Raw genomic sequence first — 22533 nt, 5'->3', positions numbered from 1 at the left:
AGCTACTACATTAAAAATGGGTTCACATTGATATGGAACAGTGTTCTTGCTATACTATTAAGTATAAAAAACAACTTATAGAGCAATATATAAGGAGGTATAGGTAGGCATCAAAATAGACTGGCAGCAAGCTATCTTTGGGTGGTGAGTTCGTGTTGATTTTTAGACTTTTCTTTGGAATGTTCTTTATTATTGAATTTTTCCTCAACAAACAAGTAGTAATAGAATCGTTTTTTAAAAGCTTTTATAATAAAACAAAATTGTGCCAGGCAGGTATTTTCATTCATTCAGTAAAGCTGTCTTGCCTGCCTACTTTGTTCTAGGCCTCGGCTGGGCTCAGAGAAGTCCAACACCGGCCATGTCAGGCAGAGGAGTGCCTTGATGGAGCTCACAGACACTATGTGCTCCTGGCACCTTATTCTTGGTGCTACACAAGTAGGGTTTTTTTAAGGAGCTTCTCTGTTTCCCCAAGGACCTCTCATCAGTTGTGCCTGCATAATCTTACCTGACAAAGTGATAGGGAATAACTCACCTTTTATATGGTCTGACGGTCCTGAGTAAAGCTGTTTTATTCTCACTCTTTATCTTGGCTTGTTTGCTTTCACCTTTGTATGTTTTATCCCATTCACAATTTTTGGTGGTCCCCTTTTGTCTTCTTAGGAGCTGAACTTACAAGAGGTTCAGTTTTTCCTCTTGTTTTTATGAAGTCGCTGGGCTAGTTTTTGGCCACATAGATAAACAGGTTTGAAATGCCTGTCACTGGAGAATTTACCCCCAGGGCTTGCTATATCTGGAGGTAACATATCAGCCTGTTTGCTTATTTGGGTAAACTAGAATTGAACTGTTTCAAACCAGTGAAACAAGCTTTATGTATTTGTGTTTAAGAAATTTTAAGCCCTGGCAGGATACTCGACTTATTAATTCAAATGTGATTCTGCATGTCCTTAGATATAGCTAATGAGGCACTTTAAGATATGAATTTGTTAGTATCTTAAGTCACAATTCCTTTTCTCTGTCCTTTTGTTTTGCTTCTTTCACTCAGCAACAGCTGTGAACTGAGCATTATACTTAGTACCTGAGATAATGTCAAAAAATAAAATAGATATACTCTTATTGTAAACATCATTTATTTGTCCCTTACACTAGTTTGCCTTATATTATTAGTTATATACTTTGTCTCCTAACCAGATTTTAAGCTCTAAGAGCAATGACTATCTCATATTGTTGGTATCTCCCATAGGACCAGGCACAGTATTCATCATGGAATATACAGGTATTTTAAAATATGTATTTGCTATTTTCTTGATAAAAATATGATCACACTACAGTTTTGATTAAGTAGCAAGTGAGAGGTAAAACTCACATATTCCAGGATTCAGAAGAGGAAGATTCAAATATGGGCTAAAATGATTCCATGGCCTTGGCCTTTAAAATAAGGCTAGATTGCAGATATACGGATAGCCCCAAACCTATGAACTGCCTTTATATAGCGATACTATTATAAATGATGATTCTCCGCTCAGTTTAACCATAAAATGTAGTCATTACTTAGTTGAGGGCTGAAATTAATATATTAGTAGCCTAAGTTCCGGATTTAAGATGCTGTAGACCTTTTGGTATAGTTGAGAATCAGGGGTGATTGAGGTTTGAATAATCTCCTTAGATAATTCTGATATCCTCCTATGCCTTAGCTCTTGAGGCTGTTTTATAATACAAAAGAATTGTTAATATTGCATATCCTTCAGGCAGCATTCATAAATATTTAGCCATCTCTAGTAGCCCTTGGCTGATGCAAAGTTGGCTGATGCTACCTGGCAAATACATAGAGCTCCATTCCTGGGTGTTTACAGTAAATTGCAGCCTTGGCCTTTTAGGTGAGCTGAACCAGAAATAGGGTCAACATTTTATTAACAGTATTTTGGAGCCTAAGAATGCTGGAATAAAAAGGTACCACTTGTGTGTTCATAGTACCTGTATAAGGTCAAAATCATTCTTAGAAAATAATTTTGGTTTTTCTTAAACCCTGATAGATGCACAGCTGATGCTTCAAAGTCCTATACCATCAAGCATGGACACAATAATTCTAACAGAATACTTTTTTTAAAAAAATGATTGTTCAAAACCCGACAGCTACTAAGAACAAAACAGCTAAAATGTTCACCAAATGTTTAACTTTGGTAATGTACCTTCTTCCAAGATACACTAGTTAGCAAATGTTTGCTAAGGTTACTGATAAAGACAGTTAGCTTTAATTCAATTAAAACAATGACTTTAATTTTAGAACAGTAGCTCCACAACCCTTCTCTCTGGCAATATGTTGGTCAGCGGAGCCAGTTATTTATCAAGGCAGTTTCTAGATCATGGTATACAGTCATATGGTTTTCTTAAGTGAGAATACTTGTCTTTCTGACTCCACCAAGAGATATCAGGCCATAAAGGAAAGACTTACTGCTCCGGAAATTAATAACTGATTCTTCAGGAAGACGTATCCACCAGGCTTTGTTGTGTAGGTGGTGAGATTCTGTATATAGAAGTATACTCAGGGATGCCAGTACTGAACTCATATAGTGATTCTACTAAAAATGGAAACTGATATTCTTGACCGCTTTTGCTTGGAGGTGATAAAGAATGTAACAGTAGCATGTAATGGAATGGTTTTTGCTTTCTTCCTTTGTAAAACACTAACCTGGGAAAACCCAGGTTTGTACTTTTATAGCAGGGAGATTTATATATGTCATAGTTTATAACAGCAAGGGACAAGTAACAACCAAAAAGTCTATCATTAGAGATAAAATCAATTATATTCAACCATACAATGGATTACTCTGCAGCCATTAGATGGAAAGAAATAGATTAGTGTACCTAATATTGAATGATTTTGAAGATATAGTTTAGGTAAAAAGTAAGATAAACAACAGTACATATAGCATGCATATTTGTGGGAGTGGTGGGAAGCCAAACTAAAAGTATGGATTTGTTTGCACTGAAGTTTTTAAAAAGGAAAGCTAAGATACTTTTGCATAGTTTTCTATGAGGAGGGGTACCCGGTGGGAGGGGCACTGGGTGAGTTCGTTTCTTTTAATTTATTTTTTCCAATAAATGTAATAAATGAGAAGAGAAAATAAGCACATTTTACATAAAATATTCCATATAAATGTTTGATAAATCAGTAATTTGGAATGGAGTGAGGACTCTTCTAAAAAAATTGATGTTACTGAATATGAAATAGGCACAAAAGATAATTAGTAATATGTATGTTAGGTTTAAAAGAGTAACTATGAAACAAACAGTTTTGGATCTACCACCTACTTTAAGAAATGAACATTGCTTTTGAAGCCCCTTATATGTTCCTTCCTAATCCTATTTCATTTCTGTCCGCCTTGGAGAGAAGTGATTGTTTTTGTCAATTTTGTTTTTATTTATTCCTTTGCTTTTCATTTTTTTTATCACATAAATTTGCTTCTAATAGCATTATATGATTTAATGGTGCTTTGTTATAAATCAGGAAGGATCATATTGCATATATTCTCTGTAACTTGCTTTTTTCACTTAATATTAACATTCCTGAGAATCATCTGTGTTGTTGCATGTGTCTGTAGTTCATTCAGATTTACTGCTATACTTAATTCCATTGTGTGAGTGTACCAAAGTTTATTAACGCTACTCTTGATAGATATATGGTTGCTATGCATATGCTATACAAACCTACTGTTGCCCACGTCCAAGAGGTTAATAGACCATTCATCTAGGAATGGCATTTCTGAGACATTGGGTAAAAATGTCTGTTGTTTTCAGGAAAATGCCAAATTATTTTTTTAAATTGTTGTAGTAAATCTTTGCCAATTCAAGGACATAAAATGGTCTCTCGATATAGCTGAAAATCTTTTTTTTTTTTTTTTTATGTTTATTGTCCACTAACGATTATCTTCTTTGGAAGGTTTTGTCCATTTACATATCGAGTTGTTCATCTTATACTTATTGATTCACTAGAGCTCTTTATATATTCTGTGAATACTAATTATGTAATTCTCAATTAGATGTATTATAAGTTTTCTCTCCATTTGTGGCTTGAAAAGTAAAAATTTAATTTTTAATAATTTTTTAAAAACTTTGTCTTAAGGGAATTTTTTAAATTAAATTTATTGAGGTGACATTGGTTAATAAAATTACATAGGTTTCAAGTATACAATTCAATAATACACCATCTTTATATTGCATTGTATGTTCACTACCCAAAGTCAAATCTCCTTCCGTCATCGTATATTTGACCTCCTTTGCCCTTATGCAACTCCCCTCTCCCCTCTTTCCCTCTGGTAACCACTAAACTGTTGTCTGTGTCTATGAGTTTTTATTTGTTTGTCTTGTTCATCTGTTGCTTTCAGTTTTATATTCCACATATGAGTGAAATTGTATAGTTCTCAATATTTTCTGACATTTTCCGCTTAGTGCAATAATCTCAAGATCCATTTATGTTGTCACAAATAGTAATATTTTATCTTTCTATATGGCTGAATAATATTTCATTGTGTATATATGCCATATATTCTTTATCCAATCATCTATCAAAGGACATATTTCAGTTGTTTCCATGTCTTGGCCACCATTAATAATGCTGAAGTGAACATCAGGGTACATATATCTTTATGTATAAATGTTTTCAAATTTTGGGGGTAGGTACCCAGAAGGATTGCTGGGTCATATGGTAGTTCTATTCTTAGTTTTTTGAGGAACCTCCATACCATTTTCCATAGTGGCTGTACCAATTTACATTCCCACCAGCAGTGTATGAGGGTTCCTTTTTTTCCCCATAACCTCTCAAACACTTTTTATTGTTTGTGGTGTTGATAATAGCTATTCTAACACGTGTGGTATCTCACTATGGTTTTGATTTGCATTTTCCTCTTAGCTATTGTAGTTGAGCATCTTTTCATATATCTGTTGGCCATTCGTATGTCTTCTTGGGAGAAGTGGGAATTTTTAATGTGTAAAAGTAAAGAGAGTTGTGTAACTAAACCCTATATATCCATTACTCAGCTTCAACAGTTATCAACATTTTGCCACTCTTATTTATCCATTTCTTGCCCTCCTGAAAAGTAGGTTTTAGACATCATGTTATTTTTACCATAAATACTTTAGTCTGCAGTAGTGATTGATAAGAGAGTTTAAAAAGAAATACCATCATGCTATTATCACATCTAAGGAAGTTAATAATTTCTTAATATTCAAATTGTCCTAATTGTCACAGAAATGTCTTTTTTATAGTTAGTTGGAATTAGGATACAAACAAGGTCCACACGCTGCATTTAGTCTTTTTTAGTATGGTAAGTCTTTTAAGTGTCTTAAGTCTCTTTTATTCCATAATGTTTCATATCCTTCCTAAGCCAAAAATAATGTTTACTTTTTATTTTGTATTTTATTATTTTGTATTTTTATGCCATTTTTTGGTGTACAAAATTTTCAAAAATATATTAACTAATGTATTTGATTATATTAAATTTCCCTAATTGATGTTTTTTGGGGTCACGTTCAATAAATTCTATTCTCTATTGTCTTTCAAAGATTTTAGCAGTTTTATGTTTTACTTCTAAGTCTTGAACTCACTGAAATTTAATTTTGTATGTAGTGGGAGGTTGGGACCCAAGTTTAATTTTGTCCTTGTGGATAATTAGTTATCATAACACCAATAATCTTCATAGTACTGTCATCTGTAGTAACAGCTCTTTCATAAATCAAGTTTTTTTTATGCGTGTATTGTTATGTCCTCTATTTTATTTCATTGGCCTACTTGTCACCTTAGTGTCCTAATTACTAAAGTTTTATAACATTTCTAGCTACCTGATTAGATGAGTCCTCCAACTTTGTTGTTCTTTTAGATCATCTCTGCTACTCTTGGCTCTTGGTACATCTATATACATTTTACAATGTGGTTGTCCAGTTACACACACACACACACACACACACACACACACACACACTATTTTTATTGGAATTGCATTAAATTTGGGGAGAATTATCTCTTTATTATATTGAATATTTTTACCCATGAACATGGCACAGCTCTCCTATTTAAGGTACATATCTTTTCTTATGGCATCTTTCTATTAAAAATATGATACAAAAATGTAAAAAAAATAACCTCAATCTCTACCTCACACCATACACAAAAATTAATTTCAGATGGATCATAGACCTTAATAAAAAACTGAAACTATAAAACTTGTAGATTAAAACAGAATATCTGTGATGTTTGGATAAGAAAAGATTTCTTTGGGCGTTGAAAGCATGAATCATAAAAGAAAAAAATAGATCCAATTATTGGACTTCATCAAATTTTAAAACTTCTGTTTATAAGAATACATTAAGAAAATAAATTAGCAAGCCACAGACTAGGAAAAAGTACATGAAATGTATATACAGCACAAAGGAAACAAGCAACTTAATTTGAAAATGTGCAAAAATCTTGAATAGATACTTTACAAAAGGCGATACCAATGACCAAAGCACATGAAACATGTTTGACATCATTAATCATCAAGGAAATGTAAATCAAAATCACAGGGGGGTAGTAGTCCATACCCACTAGGATGGCTAAAATGGAAAGGAAAAAGACAATAGCATATGCTATAGAAATTATTTTGGAAAACTTTTGGTTTTCTAAAATATTAAATATACTGTAGTTTTGTTCTCAGATATTTAAGAGAAACAAAAATATATGTTCACAAAAACCTATACAAGAATGTTCATAGCTGCTTTATTCATGATGACTAGCAAATGGAAACAGTCCATGTTTATCAAGAGGAGAATGGATAAACAAATTTGTATATTCATACAATGGAATACTACTCAACAAAAAAAGAATCAAACTATTGATATATCAAATAACTTGGATGAATCTCATAAAATTTATGCTGATTAAAAGAAGCCAGACATAAAAAATTATGTATTATTACATTTATATGAAATTCTAGAATAAACAACCAAATTGTGGTGATAGAAATCAAATCATGATTGCTTTGAGGATTGGGAGTTCACTGGGAAGGGGCACAAGGGAACTTCCCCGGGATGATGGAAGTTTTCTGAGTCTTCATTTGGGTGTTGGTTACATGAGTGTACGCATTTGTAAAAACTGATCAAATGGTACACTTAAGATCCGAGCATTTCATTGTGTGTAAAATATACTGTAAATTTAAAAATATGATAATTGGGGTCTGCATTAATAGGAGCATACATCTAAAGATAAGAGGTAGAAATTTAGGGAATATTTATGCCACCCCTTCAGAGTAATTCTTTAATAATTATAGAGACAGAGTATTTAATTAAATGCTGAATTTAGTTTGAGCTTTTTGTTCAGTGCAATCTGAGAAACTATTTTCAGGATCTTGTAGTTTAAGAATAGTGTTTATAAAGATGGAAAAGGTAATCCTCACAGGTGTCAGCTAGGATTGGATCCCCAGCACCTCACACACCAAATCCGTACTTATGATAACTGCATACCTTTTACCCCCTCAGGGTATATTTGGCAATGTCCAGAGACATTTTTGTTTATCATGAATGAAGGGTGGAGTTGTACTACTGGCATCTAACAGGTAGAGGTTATGGAGGCTGCTGAACATTCTACAGTACATGAGACAGCCCGCAAAGAATTATCTGGTCCAAAATGTCATTGGTGCCAGCTTTGAGAAACCTTGTTCTAGACCCTCCCTTGTTAATGAAGCTGAATCAGTCTCAGTAAACTAGGTGTTGACATATTACATTTGTAGCCCAAAGTAATTGTTGGAAACTTGGCATTTTCACAAATTAGATAATTTTTCCCTGACAGAATTTAATATCAAGTATTTGTAAATATATAGAACTTAAACTTTGAGATAAAATTTCTCATGTTAAGAGCACTTCCCAAATCAAAATTAAATGTTTTGTTTCTATTGATTGTTAAATTCTTCAGAAGCAGGTTTTGTTCTTAATTTTATTTTATTAAATATCTAAATAAATGATCTTAGTTATCTCTCTATAAAGAAAATGAAATAAAAAGGCTTTATTGTCAAATTAGAGGAAGTAAATGATAGTAATTCATCTTTTTTTTTGTTTTCTTTCCACAGAATGACAGGGAGTGAATTTTTCTCTCGTTTCCCGGAACTCTATCCTTTTCTTCTCAAACAGTTAGAAGCTGTAGCCAATACTGTGGACAGGTAAGAAAAGAACAGGGTGGGGCAAAGTGAAATCAAGGATGTGAATTACTTTCTTAATTGAGATTTTCCCTCCAGGCAACAGTTTTTACTCAACTACTTCCTGTAACATAGATGGATTTTTATAAACGCTTTTTTATTATATCATATTGCCTGACTCTCTCTGGTAGATTTATACCTGAAAAGTTACATAAAATCTCATTATTATATTTTATTATATATTTTTAAAACCCTGTTTTATATTAAATTTTATCAAATTTAATCCTGTTTTCAGTGTTATACAGGAACTAGTTTCTTAGAAGCACATGGTGATTTCCTCTGTTAAGAATCGATTTCTTCCTATTTAAATTATGTGTTTACATATTGAGTTAACTTTAACACACACCTGTCATTTTTTTTATTGCTGGTTTGTTACAGCTGACCATTGTGAAACTGCAGCAATTAGCTGACTAATCTGGTCACCTATGATCAGAAATGGAACTGGTCTACCTGCGCAAAGCGGGCCAGTGACCTGGAAGCACAGACATTTAGAGGGTTTCCAGTCTGGTTAAGGCAGATAGAAGAGTTCACCATTGTCTATTCTGTAGCTGCTGGTGTAATTTTTAGTATGGATATCTTAGAACATGGACATTTTTATTCTTCTATGCAATTTTTGTACTTGGTATGAATTTATGCTAGTTGTAATGGGAGAATAAAACAACATCAGTGAATTTTACTTCTGTTTATGATACATTTCCTCATGAGTGATTTGTGCAGACAGGCTTTTCTGGTCCTAATAAGTGACTGTTCATGCTTTCTTAAGTACATTTGGATGTTGAAAGTCTCACATTTCATACTCTGGAATAGGCACCTCTCTACTGTATGAATAGCTCAAATCAAAACAGCAGACTCAGATTATCAGAGAATTGTGTACAAAAGCCCAGTCCATGGCTTTGCCAGTAGTTCTTCCTCATTTGCACAATATATAAAGGGAATGGAGGGAAAAATGAACAAAGAAAAACTATCCCTTAATCATATAAAGTCACTTTATATAATAAGAAAAATGTTCGAAGATAGTGCCTCACCTCTTAAATTTTAAATCTTTTGTGTACAATAATTTTTTTTTTTTCAGTGATATAGGCGAACTAAACCATCACCCAAGCATGTTTCTCTTACTTTTGGTGTTGGGGAGACTCTACCCTTCCCCGATGGATGGCACCTGTTCTGCTCTCAGCATGGCACCCTTTATTCCCTTCATTATGAGGTAGCGTATGTATAATGGAAATAATGGGGGTGGGCATAGGGGCTTTATGCGGGCTTTTTATCTTGTTCTTATTTTAGAAATTATAATGGGTTTGTTTGTCTTTACTTTGGGAGTGGTCTAGTGAAGGAACGGACCTAGGTATTGCCATTTCCTCCAACTGGTCTGCAGTGTTTCAGAGGAAAGTGCTTATGTTGTGGGTACAAGAGCTCATACATGCTGTTCGAGTGATGTTTCCTTGGGGCCCAGCCGGCCAATGGATGTGTGGTGTTGATAAGAGGTACCCCATTTGAAAAGCATAGCCTGGGTGTTACATTATCCCTGTGTTGAGCCTGGCCAAAATGAGACAGGCTTGGTCCTGACATATATCCCCTATCCAGTGGTTCAAGAGGACCTCTGGCTATTCGCTACAGAGGTGTTAGCTAATGGGCGCAAGGGGTAGCATCTATATGGCAATGCCGTGTAGCACAAATTCACTACCCACTCATCTTTTTTTTTTTTTTTTAGCTTGGAGTACCTGAGAAAGTGCCATGCATACAGACTATGCATGGAAACAAATGATAACAGGCTTTCTGCTTCTAGAGCCTATTACCATTTCCTCTATTACGTTTTTTGAGGCATCTGCCAACTTCTGATCGCCTTTATCATTTTGGAGCAAAGGCCTCAATTAATAGGCTTCCAAAAAGTTTTGAAATTGTCCTATGAAATATTTCAGAAGCCCTGTCATGTTAGCATTTACCTTTCTGCCTACCTTCTGACAAAACAGCACCTTCATTTTTATGTCTCTACCAAAAATTGAAATGGACTTAGAGCACAAAGATAAATAATACCAACTTAAGAGAGTGTGTTTGTTATTTATGTGGTGTCCTGAGTTCCACTTCCTGGTTTCACAGAGCTGACTGATGCATTTTAATGTGAGAAACCATTAAACACAAGATTCTGACTTGTGGTTGCTGTAGGCATTTGTTTGTGCCAAGCCCTGACTGTGGCTGTGTTATCTATGATCACAGAGATGACTCACTCAGGTTGGTTTTGTTTCCTAATACAACAAGTTACCAGTTTCCCTATCCAGCATTTGGTGATTCATTTTAGAAATTTGGGTTATAATTTTACTTTCAAGAACATTTAAAAATTGTACTTTCACATATAACTGGAAAGAATAAAAAATATTTCAGAAAGTTGATGAGAGTGAGGAAGGGCACATGCACAGGATCACAGTGTACATTAGAAACAAAGACATGCTTTAGAACATTTTCATCCTGTGTTGAGAATATTCAGTTTGTGAAAGCTTATTACTAATTGATCTTTTATGTGTTACATCCTAGAAACCAGAAATTACTACCTTGAAAGTATCCTTCCTGCTATTAGTTTACATATAAGCAGAATGCTCATATTACTAATTATATTCAGAGTTCTTATTACATAACAAAAATTGTGTTAATATAGATTTAAATATTGCCTTAAAATCATCGTACTTAGTGCTCTGTTTTTTAAACTTAAAAGACGCAAAGTAAGAAGTGTGCAATTAATTATTCCATCTTTCCACTGTAAATGCCTTCCACTGTAAATGTCGATAGTTGCTTTCTACCTAAAAATTCACCACCAACAGCAGAAGTTGCCACAGTTGATTCCTTAGAGTGTCAGTAGGCTTTGATTTATTGAATATCCATGTATATTATAGAACAGTATTCCTTGAACTTTCAGATGTAAACATATCAATTGGGGATATCGTAAATTCTGATTTAATAGGTCTGGGATGGGACCTAAGAGTCTACCTTTCAAACAGACTTCCAAATAATGGGTGATGCTTCTGGTCTGTACATCTCACTTCGAGTAGCAAGATTAAATCTGAGTTATTAAATCTAAATATTATCAGAACTCCCTGCCCCGCACAGTTGATTTTAATAAACTAGATTGTAGTAGGGTCATATTTGGTACTTGGTAAGGCTATTCAGGGGGTTTATAAAAAGTAGATTTGATCCAGAATATAGAGAACAAGCAAGAAAGTAGTCTGAGCGGAAAGGTCAGTGAGTAGTAGACCCACTTTTGATGAGCCTTGAGTATTTGCCAGGCACTGAACTGGACATATTGCTTACAATGACTCTAAGAAGGAGTCTTATCACCCCCATTTTCCTGTTGAAGAAACTAAGGTCTGGAAAGCATGTGAATAACAGAGGAGAAATATGAACTTGAGTGTAGGACTTGTCAAGAGTATTGGATGTACTCCTTCTAGTTCACCAAAATAACCAGCTCCCTTTTGTGTAGCCAAGAGCCCTAAAATTAATGCCGCTAGGAGCAATGAGGAGCCTATATCCAGAGTCAGTGCACCTGTGTACAGGCAGTCTTCAGGATCTAAAAGTCATGTCCCCATCAGCAGTGGGATCTGCTCCTTAATTCGTTTTCTTGTTAGTGAGGGTGGGTTGGTTGATGCCGCCATTCGCTCAGGCTCACATCTGTAGGATCATTGTTTGGGGTAATAGGGTTACTCTGTGGCCAGGTACAAAGGAAGCCTGGCTTTTCTCTCTTGACTGTCTTCTGTGACTCAGTGGAAGTAGCCTAGACTTTGAATTAGAAAATCCAATTTTGGGTGTCAACTCTGTGCTACCCTAAAGTGTTCACAATCACACTGGGGAGATGAACTATAAAGAGATTTTTTTTTTTTTAAGTAGTGAATTTGATAAGACTGTATACATTTGATTTAAATTACTTCTGAGAAAATTATTTATGAATAAAGTGAAAGATTGATCATAAACTCTGTCATTACAGGCAGTATTTATGGTTCTAGTCAAGGTAAAGATTGGGCTTTTTTGAGTTGGGATAATAGCTGAAGAAATAGATGTATGCACAAGTAAGTGGGAGGTGTTTTATTTTTATAGCATTGCTGATGTTAATTTTTGTACTTGGAAGAGCCCTAATCAGGCTCTTGGATACTCTTGTGTTTAGCTATAAAGATGTTTTTCCAGCTCGTGGGAGCAGGATGAAGGTTGCCCTGACTCTGCTGAAGTGAGTTGCACAGTGAGAAGATTAAAGGCCCCGACAACAGTTTTTTATTTCCTTTTGATGTACATTTACCTGCCATTTCCTTCTTTCCTAAAAGATATTTCTAGGTATTAGTATTTTTGTCCCTTATCCCACATTACAGAGTGTAAACTTAAATCTCTGTTGATTATCTCTATTGACTTAAATCTTAGAAGGTTCTGGTTTGGATTTTTTCAAAGTTATGCATGCGTGCAGTTACGATTATTACATCATTTTGGAACAGAAATGATAATGCTAATCCCAATGTTTTGTTTATATGTTTTTGGTTTTGATCCAGTATATTTTATGTCCCCAATGCTATGCTGGATCTGGATACACAGCCCTTTACCATATGAATATAATGCTTTCAATTTAAAGTCATTCACCCTTCAGTTCAAATACCACAAAGCAGAGCTACTCATACTTCAAGTGAAACTCTGTCTAGGGCCTTCTAGAGACTAAAATATCTATGGACATGCACCTTTGAATTCCTTTCCACAAGCAGATTTCAAATTTGAATTAAAGAGCTGCAGGAAACCAAATATGCCCCAAACCTAGGCAACAGTCCTAAACAGAGCAAAGGCCTGGACTCAAGAGACCTGGTTCTGTCCAAGTTCTGCCACTAATTCACTAGCTGTGACCCTTGGGCAAGGTTCTTTACTCTCTCTGGATTAGGATGGTACCTGTGTGTGTGAGGGTATCAATTGAGACAGAAAGTGCCTTCTACTGCTGATAACTGAAGTCTCAGCATCAGGTAAATATTTGTGGGAGAAACTCTTCCACTGCCTTTTATTCATTCTTTTGGGTGCTTTTTAAAAGGCCCCCACCCTTTTTTTTTTTTTTCACTTATTTTCATTTCAAATGACTTTCAGAATGTTTTCCCCAAAATCATTTGTTCACTTTAGATAAATTTTCAGTGGAACCTGCTTTTCTTTTCTTTGAAAAATATTGAGGTATAAATAACAATACAATCATAATTAAACATGTGGCAATGAGTCACCCATAGGAACCTAGGCAGCAGAAATTTTTTTAGTTGAGATATTGAAAAATCTAGCCAAAAATCAAAAAAATTTGGTTGTACCAGGTGGGTACTAGACATATTGGGGGAATTACTTTGTAAATCATGTAAATGTCTAACCACTATGCTGTATACCTGAAACTAATAAAAAATAATATCGAATGTCAACTGCAATTGAAAAATAAGAATTAATTGCAAAAATTTTTGGAAAACACATGTTTTATATATTTTAAAACTATTTTATAGAACCTTTTGATTGTGTCAGCCTTACAAAGGGATTAGGTACAAAAATTAAGAGTGAGTTAGGCTTTTTAAGCCTGTACTATTTGGAAATGATATTGACTCTCTAGTTTTGTTTTCTTGGAAGTTACATAATTCAAGGACTGTCACTTTACTCCTTACTCAGGTTATGGTGTTGAAAGAACTTGTTTTCCATAGTGTAGAGTTGGGTTTTTTTCAGTAGGCAATAGTTGGCTTCTAACTTCATTTATTATTGTAATACTGGGAACTTTCCTTTAAGGCTGTAAGGCTGCCTGCTCTGTCTTTCCAGAATTCTCGTAGAAAGGAAGAAGGCAGGATTTACTTTATAAAGAGAAAAATGAGGCAGAGAGCAGTGAAAACACTGCTGGGAGGAAGACATGCCCTTTATTCTCTATCTCAGCTCTAATCATCCCTCCTTACTCTGCATGACTGTAGCATTTTGTTACTTACACCTCTTATCTTGCTATTTGTTATTATTGCATTATACTGTAATTTATATGCTCAATGGTTATTCTCTCCAAATCTTAGTCTCAGTGGTTGTGAGTTTTTTGGTTTGTTTTTGGGTTTTTTTTTATTGTGTTTTGTTTTGTTTTTGGTACCTTTTTCTGCCTCGCCACGTTTGGGCACAGAGATTGAATTATTAACCTAAAAATTAAACTAATTGTAAATTGATATATTTTGTGTTTTAGCAGATCTGTGTACCTTTGAAGTTCTTAAGGGACTCCAGTCCTATAATATTGGAGCCACATTTCATATCCCACTGGTTACTGGTTATATATATGGCTAGGTTTTGTGTTTTACTTGGCCTTTGAGGAATTTTGTGACCTCTTACAAGCTCTGACATTTATTTTTATCTTGAACTTTACCTCTCTGACCCTCTGTTTCCATTTCTATCAAACTAAGGTAGTGGATATTACCTAGGTCCTCTCTAGCCTTGATAGCCAGTGACCTGAGGCCTTCCTGGGCTCTGAACTCCTCTTCCCTGATTGCTGTCCAGTGAACTGCTCTGGAGTCCCACCTCATGCCACAGGTTTACAATCAGCCCGAGGAGCCTGGATTGATAAGGATAGAAGGAGGAGGGTGATGCCACTTTTTTTGTTGAAAGTCATAGAATTATAAACAAGCCAAAACATGTGGGGGTGGGGGGAAGCCTCCCAGATTAATGTGGTATGAATGGGAGTGCCCATCTGTGCTTCGGGCTGTCAGTCTGTGTAATGGGGATAATCTGGCTTACATAATAGTAGATAAAAGCTCCTTGGTTTGCTTGTTAAGAAAAATTCTAGAGAAAGGAAGGGTTTGATGGTATAATGGTGATACAGAGGGCAGACCTTTTTAACTCTTGCTTTGGCTTGCCTCTGCTAGTAAACTGGGAGGAAGGCCCCCCAAGGCAGATGTAGGAGAGGTAATAGAAAAACCTCACTGTCTCCAGTGCATGAAAGCAAATCCTGGGACCCAGATAACTTACAGCCTCAGGTGCAAGTGAGCCTGGAGCCATGTCAGTAATTTGGAAGAAATATAGGACAAGAACTTGCTAGGAGGTTGCAGAAGTATTTCGAAAGAGAGGAAGAAAGGCATATTTTATCAGTGACCAAACAATTGTGTTGATATTGATCATTTTGGACTGGATCATTCAATGTATTACTTGCAAGTGCTTCACACTTTATTTGCTGAGAGCTAGTAAAAATTCCCTAAGAATAAGTCATGCCTGAGTCACCTCATTGTTTTGATGGGATTACTAGTCTGATAGATGAGGACAATGCTGCTTTTATTCAGCATTTGAATTACTTAAATGAAGACAGACTAGATTGCATGCTTATCAGGTTTGTATATAACATAAATATAATAGATGATGGAATAAAAATTCAAAATAGTCTTTTAAGCATGAGAGTGACAAATACAAATGGAGGCTAGTGGCCAGTACCTCTGTGAGACTGGGGAGGAAGGGGATGAAATTGAGGATGCATATACAAGGAGCTTCGATTTTATTTGTGATGTTTTTGTAAGCTGAATTCTGGGCAAATGGTTGATTGTCATATTATTCTGTGTACTCTTTTGTGTTTGATATGTCTGATAGCCCATAATTGAAAAATAAGATTCAGAATAGCCTTGGAAAACCAGATCAATGGACTGAGGCTGTCAAGAGAACATTTAATAGGGATATGTATCATATACTGATTTTTTTAAAGAAAAATCAAAATTGTGTATATACTCAATGAGAACTGTCTGGCTTCATAAGTCTTTATGAAAAAATCTTGTGGAATAAAATAGAATTTCCTGGTGAGCCCTGAGGAAGCAGCATGACAATTGCTGCTTGCAGACAGTAAAGGCTTCAGCCCCTCTCAACTCTGCTGGTCAGACTAGCCCTACATCATTTTGCTTATTATGTTATTCTGTTCTGGGCTTCCCATTATAGGAGGGTCACTGATAAACTAGTATAGAGGAGGTGACTAAGATGAGGAGGAAGCTAAACATCTGGAAACAGTTAGACTGGAAAAAACTTAGAGGCAACACGGTAATGGTCTGTACATACTTGAGGCGCTGCCATATGGCAGAAGGCACATAATTTCTCTTTTGTGCTCCCAGTGGAAAAGTATGAGATAGATTTCAGGTTTCAATATAAAAAATTTGTGAAAGTTAGCATTCTCCATCAGGAGAATAAACAGATTTCCATTATACTGAGTTGCCAGTCACTGGAAGTGTTCAGGGAAAACCGATCACATGTTGGGCAGTGCATGTGGGATTGGGCTAGATGACCATTAAGGCATCTTTTTGAGTTGTCTTATTTCAGAATAGCTGGACAACTGAGCTGTAGATTCTAAATGTGCAGTAAATGAAATGATAAACCTTCCTCTAAACCTGTAACATATATTTGTACATTTTTTATGGGTTCCTCCATCTCCCAAAGAAAATAAGTTGAGGGGCCATTTTTGACATGGCCCATGAGATCGTGGTGGTCTGCTCCTACACGGTGCCCTCCAGCAGTTAATGCACTAAAATTTAGCTTCTAAATAACTTCTATAACTTTGTTCTGGATAGTTCTGAAAACTTTTTTTTTTTTTTTTTGGCCTATGGTATGTTATGTCTGAAAAACATTCCTTATTAATTTAATTATCTTTTTTTTTTTTTTTGGTTGTTGTTGCTATATTTTTCTCCATTCCAGATGTCGGCTTAAGCCACATTTGTTTTCTGACAAGTACAAGGAACATCTGAGTCTTTGAGAAAAGTCAGAGATGCTTTTCTGAAAGTGATTAAAATAGATAACTCTTTGTTGTCCAGACTTCCTGAAGGATCTTCTTTGAACTGAGATGCCTATAGAGAGAGTACAGGAGTCCCCAAGCCTAACACATTACAAGTAGAAACAGCTGAGAATAGGGCTTTGATGGTGCTGTTAACTAGAATCTCCTCCCACCTGGCCAGGCTAGACGTCCAGAATGCCTCCCTCCTGTGGTTACTGCTAAATTCCACAAGCCTTAGAGAATGGGATTAAAGGTTAGGTCTACCTATTCCATCCTGATCTGCTAAGGGAGGGGCAGTGGTGAAAGAGGGATCTGCCATCCCATCAATGTGTGGAAACCCCGACCTTTTGCTTGTATTAGTAAAACTCCGTTACCAGGTCAGGCTTTAGGCAAGATGGTCAAGGTGCAGATGTTTCGTTTTGCTCAGGGGTTTTTTTAGCTGCTAACTTTTCTTCTTTGCCTACAAGCCAAACCTGTGCCCACTCCTTGCTTTCATACAGATATGTAAATGACCTTAGTCATTACCTTCCTTGGAACTATTTATTGTATTACAGAGACATTTTGAAATAAAGCAATGAAACTCTGGCGGTAGAATTTTAGGCCTTACATAAGGGAAGACCTAAAAGCAGAGATTGGAAGGTTGTTTTCTAATGCTGGTGAAATCCCAGTGTGGGCAGCTACCTACTCTGTCTCCTTTTTACTGTGGCCCTGCCCAGCTAGTGCGTTATTCGGAAGACTGTGCTTATGGTCTTTGAATTTCAGAATTCCATCCTGGGTAGCTGAGGTTCATCATGTGGAATGAAATCATGTTTTCTGTATTGTGTGGCTTTTTTGCAAAGAGTTCTGGCATAAAAAGATACTCTGTCATCTGTCACCAATTTTTATTTCTCAGTTCCTAGAGAAGGGCCTGGCCAACTTCATCTGTGGTGTCAGATCTCTTTAAGACCATTTTCTAAATACATTTTTGAGCAAAAGGAATGAGGAGTTCACCTCTTATGGAATGCATTGACAAAGCAAGCTAAACAAATAAAACTTGTAGGGACCAGCTTTTTTTCCAATGTTATCTATTACTTCAATAGGCTAATTCAGGTCATGTTAGAACAAGTGATTTGATCTACAGACAGCCTCCTTCTTAGGTGAAATTTCTGACAATGATGATAATTTATGGCCTGTTGATGCTATTCACTCTAAAACTTAGAATCCAATCAGTTAATAGATTAACGAAGTCCTTGTAAAACATCCATTGTATACCTAGGTAGTGTTAGGTCTTGAATAAGGTGAAAAGTAAAAAAAAAAAAAAATGGTCTTCATTCTTCAAGAACTTAACTGATTAGTTAGTGAGAGAAAACCCATTCCTGTAAACCTAATGTACTGTATATTAACCACATAATTTTATGACATTTACATCAAGGACCAAGGGCTTATCAACAAGGGGAAGAGCACCAGTGGGTTGGAGAAGGCTTCCCAAGTGGCAAGGCAGGAAAAGGATTTGGGAATTCAGTCTGCCATCTTGAGAACTTTGAGAAATCTCCCATGTGAGAGGAGAGAAAAGTCATGTAGATAGTGAGATCTAACAAGGGAAAGATTGTGAGAGACAGCTTTATGATTTATGACTTGGAAGTCATCATAAAGAGCTTTGCTTCCACTTGAATCAAGGGTGACCCAGGAAATTAACAAAATAAATGGGGTGCTTCTTAACAGGAGAAACCATCAATAATGCATCTATGGTAACTTTAATAAAGAACAGTATTTGCTCCAACTGTTGCATTTGAGTCTTATGGAAATAATGAATAGTAGTGAGAAAGTTATAACAAACTTAGTAATATTTAAATTTTAAACTATTTTAATAGTATTTTCTTGAAGGAGCTTTTATTTCTTTAATCTTAATTATTTTCTCAAACACCATAGCTGAATAATGCTGATTTAAAGGATTTGACAGTACCAAGGCCCAAATGCCAACTAATGTGCAGTCATCTTATCCTACACAGTAGGGAACATTTTAAGGTCAAAGATGTATTTTTTTTTTCTCTTTAGGCAGAAATATTGATTAGGGAATAGAGTAAGACTGTAAAGATCAATTATAGTAGGCTTAAACTGAAGACAAGGAAAAATAATGACATAGCACGTTATCTTTCCCTGACTGGCAGAGTTTTTTTCCTCCCTCTCCTCTGGGCCTTGACCCTTACCAGTCTATTTATAATCTTCTAGTTAAAACAAGCTACCTTAGTCCTTTCTACTGCATGAGATACATTCACCCTTTTACTTTTCCCTTTGTATTTTACTTTCCTCACTCACCTTGAACATTGAGACTCATGACTGCTCATCTTGCCTCCCCTCCAAACCAGTTAGATACTTTCTTCTTCATAATGTATTCATGTCATTCCCTTTATTTTGTGACCATTCATCACCAGTTCATCCATCCATTAAATATATTTGCTGGGGCCTACTCTGGGTCATTGCCCAAACCCAATGTCCCTATTTTCATCACCTCTTATTTGCAAGAGAAAATAGAGCCATTTGGCATGGACTCTCTCCGTGGAGACACCTCCTCTACCTACCATCATTGTTCTCTCCTTTGTTTTATGGCCAGCACCTCTGGAAAAGTTGTCTGTGCTACAGTCTCCACTTCCTTCCCTCTTATCGTTCGTTAAACCACTACATTCTGGATGTTTCTTCCACCACTTTGCTGAAGCCACACCCACAAAGATAAAATAGAATTGACCTATAGTTATAAAAGCCATCAGATGCTTTTCAGTCCTTATCTTTTTGGATCTTTTTCTGGAATTTGACACCATTGCACACTCTCTTCTTTATGACTTTCTCCTCTGTGGCCTTCTTTGGCCATTGCTTCGTTCCCTTGGAGGGCCCCTTCCTCTTGTTGTCTCCCAGTTATTGGCACGCCTCTTTGTCTTGCTTTCTGCTCTCTTGTTTTTCATATTACATGCACTTTCCAGAGTTGCTACTCACCTACACTGATGAGTCAGTTCTAGATCTAGAATTTGTACAGAATTATAGATTCAGCTTTCTATTGGACAACTCCTCCTGCATTTCCTACAGATACCTAAAAGTCAGCAATTTCAAAACAAGCCCCCAGGTAACGCCTCTGCACACTGAAGTTTGAGCAGCCATATCTTAGGACCTAGCATATCACATTCGAGCAAGTTGTAGTCAGAGGACTTCTTGAAAGGAAACTTATTATTAGAATCAGGACTCCCGGTATCACAGAGGATCCCCTCCCAATGTCATTGGTTGTGTTCATGTGTACTTAGTGACAGAGGAGCATAGGTTGAAAAAGTCATTGACTTTTGATATCCTTCCAGTAAGTTTGAAATGAATTTTTTTTTTCTTATATTGATTATAATCAGTTTGAGGTAGCAAGTGTCAAGTACCTTTCTTTGGAGATAGAAAAGCCAAGGCTCAGAAGAAGTAAGTGTAATATGTCCACAGTCAAAAAGTGATTCATTAAGGAGTCAGAGATTGATTCATTTATTCACTCACTTGACAGATACTGACTGCAAACACTATTTATGTGTCAGGCATGATAGAAATGCAGTGGAGCATCAGATAGATATCTAAGATTTTTGGCAAAATGGAGTAACCTTTGTACAATGCTGCCTCCTTGTCCCTATCTTCTTTGCTCTCATTTTTTTTCCATCTAATTAGTGATAAATGATAATAATTAACAAATGTTTACTGTGACTGGACATGGTTTTAGGACTTTACACATAGTAATTCATTTAATTATCATGATGCTTTGAGTCCCATAAAGTTGTTATTCCCATCCAACGGAGAGGAAAAGTTGGGCGGTAGGAAGTTTGGAAATATGCCCTAGGCCGTCCTGCTAGCAAGTGAGAAGGCTAGGATTTGAACCAGGCAGTCTGGCTCCAGAACACATGCTTTTCACCACTCCCTTAGTTACTTACATTGAGGTAAACGCTGCGACATGCCGTTCTACTCCTCTCTTTACGATGTTATAGCTGTGGACTATAACTAGCTAGTTCTCAACATGCCAAAATTGATCTGTAGTTTTAAAGAATAAGCATTTAGTCTTATTTTGCTTTCTTGAGATCTCTCTCCCACTACCCCTCTTGGGCACTGCTTTGGCAGTGGTCTCATTTTCTAATCTTAAATCAGTCAGAAAGGAAGAAAAACTTGCAGTTAAGCCCAAGTGGTTGTGACAGGTTGCTAAATAAAACTGGCTCAACCGAAGTTCTGAGATTCTTGAGAAATACTGAGAATTTCTTACAAAAGAAAGTTTTCTTATAATAGGAAATCATGGATCATCACACAGTTATAAGTGTCTTAGCAAAGAGAAAATATGTCTTGAGGCAAAGAAGCGCAGAATCTTAATTGAGGTTATTTGTGGACTACTACTTATGTATAATTTTTAAACTATTAAAAAATAGATTTTCCATTTATCGTCTTAAGTTTCCACTGTTGAAACTTCACATAATTTTGAAAATCTTCAGAGTTGTTGAAAGAAAAAAGAAAAAATAATAGCAACATTTATGTAAGACTTTGAAGTTTACAAAACACTTTCACACACAGCTTATTTGATCATCTTCTTTTTACTCTCTCAGAAAGCAGAATCACAAAAATATAAATAGATGTTGAAATTTTTAAAAATTATCAACATTTTCTTATACGGTAATCCTAAGCTCATTTCCGAAAGAGCCAAGTATGAATCAGCGAAGTTCAAATTATGAAATGAAAGTTCTATTACTCCAAACTGTATGTACGTGGTGACTGTAGGGAACCGCTCCGATGGGTGGACGATGGTAGCATCTGGTTAATGCAGGACGATCCATACCACAGGGCTTCCAAGACGGGTTGAGATCCTGCTTTGGTTCTCAGCTCTCTGTTTTTTGGGTGCACAGTCCCATCTCTGTCTTTCACAAGCCAAAAGTTATCAGCCAAAATCTGCTGGAAGGCACCCTGACAATGAGATGTACCCCTGGATTTTTTTATTGTTGTTGTTGTTTTGCATCAAGGAGAATTTCTGGTCTGCGATATTTGTGTCTTGGCCACCAGTTCCCAAGAGAGGGGCACATTGCTCCTAACTTTAAATGAACACTCTCAGTCCCAAAGGTAAACGTTAGTTCAGCCTTAGTCTGAATAGTCACAGAATCAAAATTAGAGGGGCCCACAGGAGTGAGATCTTTCTGTTCAGTCTCTACAATGTTCAGAGCATTAACAAAATATATATTTGTATGAAGGATGCTATTGTGTGTATAAGCCTGCTCCTTTCGATTATTATAATTATACAGGAAAAGGCCATCTGTTTGGTAGAAATGATGGAAATATATCTAGGTAACCATGGAAAAGCTGAATTGTTACTGAAGAATGTGTCACAGCAAACAGAAAATAATTTACAAAGCAGTGGGTAGAAAATATTTTCAAAAACCCTAAGCCAAGTGAATTGTCCTTTTGGGTGATGGGTGAGTAGTGTTGGTTTGTTTTTTGCTTAACTGCTTATTCATTTTTTTTTTCTCAGAAGAATCTCTTTTTCTTGTAAAGCCAGGGTTTAAGGCTCAGTTTCTTTTCAGCTTAGATAAAGTGAAAAGTAAAATTCATTTA

The 22533-nt window shown here is 35.9% G+C and overlaps 1 protein-coding gene across 5 annotated transcripts in view; it reads left to right on the top strand.

The window, feature by feature from the left end:
• The window catches only part of THADA (THADA armadillo repeat containing), a 278522-nt gene that overhangs the window by 115818 nt on the left and 140171 nt on the right, over positions 1-22533 (top strand). For 4 of the 5 annotated variants that reach the window (XM_036224851.1, XM_036224852.1, XM_036224850.1 and 1 more), the window contains 2 exons: positions 8097-8186; positions 9295-9426. In XM_036224851.1, coding sequence (XP_036080744.1) covers positions 8097-8186; positions 9295-9426 — 222 coding nt within the window. The remainder of the gene's footprint in view (positions 1-8096; positions 8187-9294; positions 9427-22533) is intronic. The other variant, XM_036224853.1, reaches the window with a different exon arrangement.

The sequence above is a fragment of the Rousettus aegyptiacus genome, unplaced genomic scaffold, assembly GCF_014176215.1.
Source record: "Rousettus aegyptiacus isolate mRouAeg1 unplaced genomic scaffold, mRouAeg1.p scaffold_m13_p_7, whole genome shotgun sequence".
In the NCBI taxonomy this organism is placed as follows: domain Eukaryota; kingdom Metazoa; phylum Chordata; class Mammalia; order Chiroptera; family Pteropodidae; genus Rousettus; species Rousettus aegyptiacus.
Note: the sequence above shows the minus strand (reverse complement) of the source record. Positions and strands in the feature narration are given on the sequence as shown.